The 9,912-nt window shown below is 42.0% G+C and overlaps 1 protein-coding gene across 1 annotated transcript; it reads right to left on the reverse strand.

Annotated features, from left to right (window-relative positions):
* Positions 1 to 3,297: 3,297 nt before the first annotated feature.
* LOC115155788 (ankyrin repeat and SOCS box protein 9) lies at positions 3,298 to 9,388 on the reverse strand. The gene is made up of 7 exons (XM_029702742.1): positions 8,721 to 9,388; positions 8,424 to 8,503; positions 7,921 to 8,028; positions 4,816 to 4,966; positions 4,429 to 4,563; positions 4,003 to 4,194; positions 3,298 to 3,745 (listed from the first exon to the last, which is right to left on the reverse strand). The coding sequence occupies exons 1-7, from the start codon at positions 8,869 to 8,871 to the stop codon at positions 3,612 to 3,614; spliced, it is 951 nt and encodes a 316-aa protein (XP_029558602.1). The 5' UTR covers positions 8,872 to 9,388; the 3' UTR covers positions 3,298 to 3,611.
* Between the last annotated feature and the right edge of the window lie 524 nt (positions 9,389 to 9,912).

Below are 9,912 nucleotides of genomic sequence, written 5' to 3' on the forward strand. Positions count from 1 at the left end.
AGCACATTATCTCCTGTTGCAGTTATAGACATGGAGAAGAGACACGATGACAGACAGGCTGTCATGAACCATTATACATGAATGACACCTCTTCTGGGGCTTGTTTAATAATCCATAAGCAATAATTGGAATGAATGTGGTCATCGCCATATCCATTATTATGGAAAAAATGAGCTCCCTTTACTCTGGTTATGAAATAACTAAATAATGACCACCCTACTGTATTGTAAATAATCATTTTTTGAAGGGGAATAGAAAGGTGTTTACCCCACACTGTCCCAGAAACCATATTACTGGTCAAATTTCCACATTCTAAACTGGAAGACTAGGTATCAGAGATGGATCCTTCATTAGCTACATTTACCTTTTGTTTCAATCTCCAGTGTTATGTCTTGGGGTATGATGAGGAATACAGTGGACCGTACAGAAGTGAGAGAAGGCAATCAATATATCACTCTGGCTAAATGTATCACCTCTTACAGGACACACACTTCTGTGTCTCCAATCATCCATTTATCTCCCAGTGATTGGCTTTAGTTTTTCCCGATTTATCTTGATTCATGGTAAGACTTTGGGGCGGCATCTCCTTCCACAAAGGCTTGATTGAATGCTGATTTAAGTGACAATGGAATAGCCATGCTAAAACATATCAATTTATTCAGGAGAAAACCCTTATTCTGTCTAATTAGGGTGTGTGTGTGTGTACCTACAGTGCCTTCGGAAAGTATTCAGACCCCTTGACTTTTTTAAAATTTTGCTACGTTACAGCCTAATTATAAAAAATTATTAAATAAAAAAAAAAACTCAGCAATCTACACACAATACCCCATAATGACAAAATTACTTTTTTTTAAAAGAAATGTTTGCAAATGTATTTAAAAAAAAAAGTTAAATACCTTATATATGTAAGTATTCAGACCCTTTTAATATGAGACTCGAAATTGAGCTCAGGTGCCTCCTGTTTCCATTGATCATCCTTGAGAAGTTTTTACAACTTGATTGAAGTCCACCTGTGGTAAATTCATTTGATTCGACATGATTCAGAAAGGTACACACGTATCTACAGTTGAAGTCGGAAGTTTACCAAATACATTTAAACTCAGTTTTTCACAATTCCTGGCATTTAATCCTAGTAAAAAATCCCTGTCTTAGGTCAGTTAGGATCACCACTTTATTTTAAGAATGTGAAATGTCAGAATAATAGTAGAGAGTGATTTATTTGAGCTTTTATTTCTTTCATCACATTCCCAGTGGGTCATCATTTTTCCTCTCTCATGATGCCATCTGTTTTGTGAAGTACACCAATCCCTCCTGCAGCAAAGCACCCCCACAACATGATGCTGCCACATCTTCGGCTTGCAAGCCCCCCATTTCCTCCAAACATAACGATGGTCATTATGGCCAAACAGTTGTATTTTTGTTTCATCAGACCAGAGGACATTTCTCCAAAATGTACGATCTTTGTCCCCATGTGCAGTTGCAAACCGTAGTCGGGCTTTTTTATGGTGGTTTTGGACAAGTGGCTTCTTCCTTGCTGAGCGGCCTTTCAGGTTATGCCGATACAGGACTCGTTTTACTGTGGATATAGATACTTTTGTACCTGTTTCCTCCAGCATCTTCACAAGGTCCTTTGCTGTTGTTCTGGGATTGATTTGCACTTTTCACACCAACGTACGTTTATCTCTAGGAGACAGAACGTGTCTCCTTCTGAGTGGTATGATGGCTGCGTGGTCCCATGTTGTTTATGTGGAGGTCTACAATTTTTTTTTCTGAGGTCTTGGCTTATTTCTTTAGATTTTCCCATGATGTCAAGCAAAGAGGCACTGAGTTTGAAGGTAGGCCTTGAAATACATCCACAGGTACACCTCCAATTGACTCAAATGATGTCAATTAGCCTAACAGAAGTTTCTAAAGCCATGACATAATTTTCAGGAATTTTCTAAGCTGTTTCAGGAATTTTCTAATCTGTGTTGAGGCACAGATCTGGGGAAGGGTACCAATAAAATGTCTGAAGCATTGAAGTTCCCCAAGAACACAGTGGCCTCCATTCTTACATTGAAGAAGTTTGGAACCACCAAGACCCTTATTAGAGCTGGTCGCCCGGCCAAACTGAACAATCAGGAGAGAAGGGCCTTGGTCAGGGAGGTGACCAAGAACCCGATGGTCACTCTGACAGGGCTCTAGAGTTCCTCTGTGAAGATGGGAGAACCTTCCAGAAGGATAACCTTCTAGAAGGATAACCATCTCTGCAGCACCCCACCAATCAGGCCCTTATGGTAGAGTTGCCAGGCGGAAGCCACTTTTCAGTAAATGGCACATGACAGCCTGCTTGGAGTTTGCCAAAAGTCACCCGAAGACTCTCAGACCATCAGAAACAAGGTTTTCTGGTCTGATGAAACCGAGATTGAACTCTTTGACCTGAATGCCAAGCATCACGTCTGGAGGAAACCTGGCACTATCCCTATGGTGAAGCATGGTGGTGGCAACATCATGCTGTGGGGATGTTTTTCAGGGGCAGGGACTGGGAAACTAGTCAGGATTGAGGCAAAGATGAACGGAGCAAAAGTACAGAGAGATCCTTGATGTAAACCTGCTCCAGAGCGCTCAGAACCTCAGATTGGGGCGACGGTTCACCTTCCAACAGTACAGCGACCCTAAGCACACAGCCAAGACAATGCAGGAGTGGCTTCGGGACAAGTCTCTGAATGTCCTTGAGTGGCCCAGCCAGAGCCCGGACATGAACCTGATCTAACATCTCTGGAGAGACCTGAAAATAGTTGTGCAGCTACGCTCCCCATCCAACCTGACAGAGCTTGAGAGGATCTGCAGAGAAGAATGGGAGAAACTCCCCTAACACAGGTGTGCCAAGCTTGTAGCGTCATACCAAAGAAGACTCAAGGCTGTAATCACTGCCAAATGTGCTTTAAGAAAGTACTGAATAAAGGGTCTGAATACTTATGTAAATGTGATATTTATTTTTATTACATTGGCAAAAAAAAATAATCTTAACCTGGTTTTGCTTTGTCATTATGGGGTATTGTGTGTAGATTGACTAAATTGTTTTTTTCCCTTATCAATTTTAGAATAAGGCTGTAATGTAACAAAATGTGGAAAAACTCAAGGGGTCTGAATACTTTCTGAATGCACTATGTATTAAGCTGTGTATGTACTTACATAAGTTACATGTAAATATATATGTAATTGTATGGATAGATGAATGCATTAATGGGTGTACGAAGCTACAGTATCATGAATGGATACTTACATTTTAAGCTTTAGAAAATCCAAAAGGCATTGTTTGAAACAAAATAATTATGTTTATTTGGCATTCCTTTGGTAAACATTTATGATCTTACCGTTGAGCAATATTCACACCAATTTTCAAGTAACAGTACATATTCATTTATTTATTTCTGAATGCATAAAATCTAAAGTTCTCTCTTCTTTCTCATCTTTCATGTGTACAAATCTGATAATGTGGCACAAACCATCCCACTAATCAACATTCACAATAAGTGTTTACGTCCTCTCTCCACTGGTGCTAAGGTGCCACCTATTGACCGAAAGTAGAAATGCATTGAGATAAAATATGCTCATTTAATGGATATACCCTATAGATCTGATTGGTACAGAAGGTATTGCTTCAGTTCTTTGGGGATCTGAAGACCATGGATTGAAATAAGTCTGGCCTTTCCCAAAACCTTCCTGATGGACAGCCGGCACTGCTGCATCAGACGAGACACTCCTGGTCAGCCATCAGAGGAGAAACAGCCATCATTTAGATAACATGAAGATGTTCTCAGGGTTTGATATTGTTAATAACACAAGCACAATGTAAATACTATGCAAATCTATTAATAAATCATGCAAGAACCAAGAATCCTTTCACAAACACATCCATGATGGATTTAAACTCAATGTATACAACAGCAGTTCAAAGCACCACAGAATCTTCTGTCCAAAATCTTGTGTATCAGATAGATCCATTACGGGTCTAGCTACCTCCTCTGTGGCCCAGTAGTTTCTCAACGGGGCTGTTGGGAGGGGCCAGGTCCAGGGGCTGCTTGCCCTGTGTGTCTCTGCAGTTGCAGTCAGCCCCGTGCTCCAGGAGAACAGACACCAGCTCAGGGTTGGACAGACGGGCTGCCGCGTGCAGAGGAGAGTCCCCATCCTTACTCCTGTTCACACTAGCACCTGACAGAGAGCAGATATTGTGTGTAAATGTGTGGATTTTATATGTAGCCTACAGTAAATGTCAAATGAGAGTATCATATACTGCAGGCCAAGTGTAAACTGTAAATAACTCTTATTATAATATTTGAGCACCTTGTGATAGAAGCACACTGGTCAATGTCTAGTCCAGATTCTATCTATCTATACATCCTTTCTGCGTAATAACAACAAACTAAAGAGAATCCATTTTCATACCAAGCTGAAGCAGTTTCCTCACGGTACTCAGATGCTGATTTGTGCAGGCAATGTAGAGTGGCGAGCCTGATTGGTCAGTGTGCTGATCTACATCTGCCCCGTGATGAACCAGAGACTCAATGCACTCTGGGTGACCTGGACATAGATATATTCAGGGAATAAAGAACAGTGTGTGGGATCTACTTTGAAAAACTGCTTACTGTATCTAAAGCTGGGGAATGATACACTTTATCATAAAAAATATCAAATCTGACTGGTTTAACAAAGTGCTATAGCTCCTAGGTATTACAAAAAAAGAAATAACTGCAACAACAAAAAATGGAGTTCATGGTGCTCTTTTTTATTTGATAAAAGCTGACGATAAAAGCTAAGAATGTGACCCCTGACCTTTGGCTGCGGCCTCGTGGATGGGGGAGGCTGAGAGGCTGGATCCCTGGGGTGAGGCTCCGTGCTGGAGGAGCAGGGTCACACAGGCCGTGTGGCCCCGGGCACAGGCCTCCGACAGAGGGGTGGTCTTCTCCAACATGGGGACATTCACCTGGTACCACAGACAACAACATATATCTAGCCAGATACCTACCATCTTATACAAACCAACATAACTGCTGGTGATAGCCTGCTGAGAAGGTTAACACTCCACTTGTTGTCACATTCCAAGCATATTAGTGTGTCTGGGAATGGTAGTTGCACACCTATATGGAGATATATAAAGTGTTGGTGCCATGTTTCATGAGCTGAAATAAAAGATCCCAGAAATGTTATATATACGCACAAAAAGCTTATTTATATGTGCACACATTTGTTAACATCCCTGTTAGTGAACATTTCTCCTTTCCCAAGATAATCAATCCACTTGACAGGTGTGGCATATCAAGAACCTGATTAAACAGTGTGATCATTACACAGGTGCGCTTTGTGCTGGGGTCAATAAAAGGCCACTCTAAAATGTGCAGTTTTGTCACACAACACAATGCCACAGTTGTCTGAAGTATTGAGAGAGAGTGCAATTGGCATGCTGACTGCAGGAATGTCCACCAAAGGTCAAACCGGCCTCAACCTCAGACCACGTGTAACCACGCCAGCCCAGGACCTCCACATCCGGCTTCTTCACCTATGGGATCGTCTGAGACCAGCCACCTGGACAGCTGATGAAACTGTGGGTTTGCACAACCAAATCCTTTCTGCACAAACTGTCAGAAAGTCTCAGGGAAGCTCATCAAGTGCTGACTGCAGTTTGGCATTGTAAACAACTTCAGTGGGCAAATGTTCATCTTGGATGCCCATTGGCTATGCTGGAGAAGTGTGCTCTTCACGGATTAATCCCTGTTACAACTGTAATTGGCAGATGGCAGGGCATCGTGTGGGCGAGCGGTTTGTTGATGTCAACATTGTAAACAGAGTACCCCATAGTGGCGGTGGGGTAATTGTATGGGCAGGTTATAAGCTATGGACAATGAACACAATTGCATTTTATCGATGGCAATTTGAATTCACAGAGATACCATGACGAGATCCTGAGGCCCATTGTCGTGCCTTTCATCCGCCGCCATCACCTCATGTTTCAGCATGATCATGCACAACCCCATGTCGCAAGGATCTATACAGAATTCCTGGAAGTTGAAAATATCCCAGTTCTTCCATGGCCTGCATACTCATCAAAAATGTCACCCCTTGAGCATGTTTGAGATGCTCTGGATAGATGTGTATGTCAGCGTGTTCCAGTTCCCGCTAATATCCAGAAACTTCACACAGCAACTGAAGAGGAGTGGGACAACATTCCACAGGCCACAATCATCAGCCTGATCAACTCTATGCGAAGGAGATGAGTCGTGCTGCATGAGGTAAATGGTGGTCACACCAGATACTGACTGGTTTTGTGATTCACGCCCCTACTTTCTTTAAGGTATCTGACCAACAGATGCATATCTATATTCCCAGTCATGTGAAATCCATAGATTAGGGCCTAATTGATTTATTTCAATTGACTGATTTCCTTATATGAACTGTAACTCAGAAAAATATTTTAAAAAATTGCATGTTGCGTTTATATTTTTGTTCAGTGTATATATTTTTTACCTTTATTTAACTATGCAAGTCAGTTAAGAACATCTTATTTACAATGACGGCCTACCAAGAGCAACAACACGGTAGCAACACAACATGGTAGCAGCACAAATATGGTACAAACATTGTTAGGCACAGACAACAACACGAAGGGCAAAAAGGGTAGAGACAACAATACATCGCGTGAAGCAGCCACAAGCCACAATGTTGAAATGGCGATAAAACTGTCCAGTTTGAGTGTTTTTTGCAGCTTGTTCCAGTTGCTAGCTGCAAGCGAGCTGAAAAAGGAGCAACCCAGGGATGTGTGTGCTTTGGGGACCTTTAGCAGAATGTGACTGCCAGAACCGGTGTTGTATGTGGAAGATGAGGGTTGAATGCAGGTATCTCAGATGGGTGGAGTGAGGCTTAGGAGGGTTTTATAAATAAGCATCAACCAGTGGGTCTTGCAACGGGTATACAGAGATGGCCAGTTTACAGAGGAGTATAGAGTGCAGTGATGTGTCCTATAAGGAGCGTTGGTGGCAAATTTGATAGCCGAATGGTAAAGAACATCTAGCCGCTCGACAGCAACCTTACCTGCCAATCTATAAATTGCGTCTCCATAATCTAACATGGGTAGGATGGTAATCTGAATCAGGGTTAGTTTCGCAGCTGTGGTGAAAGAGGAGCGATTACGATAGAGGAAACCAAGTCTAGATTTAACCGTGGCTTGCAGCTTGGATATGTGCTGAGAGGACAGTGTACTGTCAAGCCATACTCCCAAGTACTTGTATGAGGTGACTACTGGGGAGGTGCCAGCTGAGTATAGGACTGTATCATCTGGATATAAATGGTTGAGAGAGCTTCCTACTGCCTGAGCTATATTGTTGATATTCCGTTTTAGCTCAGTGCTTTGTAAAAATGAAAATGGAGACTATTCAACAGTTAAATAAATTGTTACACTCCAATTCAGTAGCTATTGAAACATGTGACTTTACACTCACTCAGTGTACAGTTAAGTATTTTTGTCTACAGATTTGTGCTAGTAATGTTAAAGTGACAAGGAATGAGTGAGGTTAATCGCCTAATAATTCCACAGACACATTTATAACCCATATTCAGAGGGGTCTGCCTGTATTTGGCCTGTGCTTGTTCTACATCCCTGTAGCTCAGTTGGTAGAGCATGGTGTTTGCAACACCAGGGTTGTGGGTTCGATTCCCACGGGGGGCCAGCACAGAAAAAAAAAAAGTATGATATGTATGAAATTGTATGAAATGTATGCATTCACTACTGTAAGTCGCTCTGGATAAGAGCGTCTGCTAAATGACTAAAATGTAAATGTAAATGTAATCATAATCATGTAAATAATGTATACAGCTTTGTGCTGTGAGTCTTAAAATCAGCCAAATTCAGAGATGGTGCAGATTAGAGTGAAATTCCTTACTCACATTTGCCCCATTTTCTATCAGTAACCGGGCACAGTCAGTGTGTCCCTGCAGACATGCTCCATGAAGGGGAGAGACTCTGTCTAGAGTGGCCAGGTTGACACACGTTCCCTGTGAAGAGGGTTGAAAAATGACACACACATATAAAACCAATCCTATTCCCTCTGCCAACAATAGACAGACATTTCTCCATATTGAAATTGCTTTGAATGTTCAGTGTGCTAAGCTGTCCCTTGAATAATGCTGTGCTTAAGTGATGCATTCCATCTACAGCCCCATTCCGCAGACTGAGTAGTAAAGGCTATTGTTACTTTATAAACAGAAATAACAAATAGCAGTTACACTAAAGCCTGCAGGCATGAGCGTGCATAATAAGGACCCACAGGGCACACACTGGTTGAATCGACATTGTTTCCATGTCATTTCAATAAAATGACATTGAACCAACGTGGAATAAACGTTGAATTGACGTCTGTGCCCTGTGGGTCTGGGTGTGCCTTCCTTACCTGAGCTATTAGGTTTCTCAGTGTGAGAACACGTCCATTGTAGGCTGCATCATGAATGGGGGACCAATCTGACTCAATATCTTATAAGTGAAGAACAACAATTACATTTACATTTTAGTCATTTAGCAGACGCTCTTATCCAGAGCGACTTACAGTAGTGAATGCATACATTTCATACATTTTTTTGTACTGGCCCCCCGATCATAGGATCATTCCCAGATACAAACATTCATTGGCCAAAGCATAGATATAGACAAGTGGAAACTTTTAGTGCATCTCACCAAGCAGTCTACTCACCACTCATCAAAGGGTTGGAGAGAAAAACAACGGATCCAGTCTGGGTAGCATTGTTCCTCGGGTTGTCACTGCTGTGTCCTGTAGCCGGTCTCATTGTTGACAGCAGAGTTCCCCAAATCAGACGGCAGTCTAGTAGTCTGTCTTGCACCATTGGTTTTGTAACATCAGCAACTGGACTTTGACCTGTCGCTGGTGTCAACACTTATCTGTACCCGTCTGTTCCTGAACTGTTTTTGGGTGATTTTGACATCACATCCCAACTTAAAGCCTGTGATGTCATTTCCCCTCAGCTTCAGTCTGCCCTGCAGGAAGTGGTTTTGAATGCATTGCTGGGCTTGTTTTTACAGTGCATATGGTGTTCATTAGAGCCAATTGTGGGCAGAGAGAGTGAGTAGAATCCTGTTGAGCAGGTCTGTAACTTGACACTGTCATCACAGACAGTTCACACCCATCACCTCCAGCTAAAGAGGGAGGGTTAGAGGGAACGAGGGGGCTTGAGTAAGAAAGATAGAGGGGGGGCTGGAAAGATACATAGGAGATGTGCAGGTACACATTTGTTTTTGTAGTTTGGGTAATGTGTCAACATCCTGACTGACACTTTTCCCTTGGATACAAACTGTAAAGCCATGCTTTAAGTGGAGGACTTTCCCATGCCTGGTTATTCATCAGCTGTAGTCAGCGTTTACATGCAAGTTTCCAAAAATCCAATCAATTTTTGGAAAGAAATTCAGTTCAAAAAGCTGGATGGATAGGCTTATAAATGCCTAAACTTTACAAGGAGAAATTCCAGGCTCACAGAGTTATTTGCCAGAAACCAATTTATGCTCCCTACTTTTTCCATTTGGAGGATAAGCTGTTGTCTTACAGAGGAAACACGCCAGAAAGACTTACTTACTTACTGCATTGTCTGGCATAGATAAACTAGCATCCGGTTCGCCATGAGAATAAACTAATCATCCACATAAGTTAGTTGATTTTTAAATACCCCAGAATTGCTACCCCACATTGACATTATCGAGGCAAACATTTGACAGTGAGAAAACACGGCAAGGCACTCCTTAGCATGCACATTTTGTGACATACATTCTTCATGGATGCAACGTGATTCTCCAATGAAAACATTCTCTACGTAAGTTATTTTATCCACCACCAGATGTCAGTAGCAGATAGGTTTGTTCATTGAGAGAGAAGG

Source organism: Salmo trutta, chromosome 20, assembly GCF_901001165.1.
Source record: "Salmo trutta chromosome 20, fSalTru1.1, whole genome shotgun sequence".
NCBI classification, from domain to species: domain Eukaryota; kingdom Metazoa; phylum Chordata; class Actinopteri; order Salmoniformes; family Salmonidae; genus Salmo; species Salmo trutta.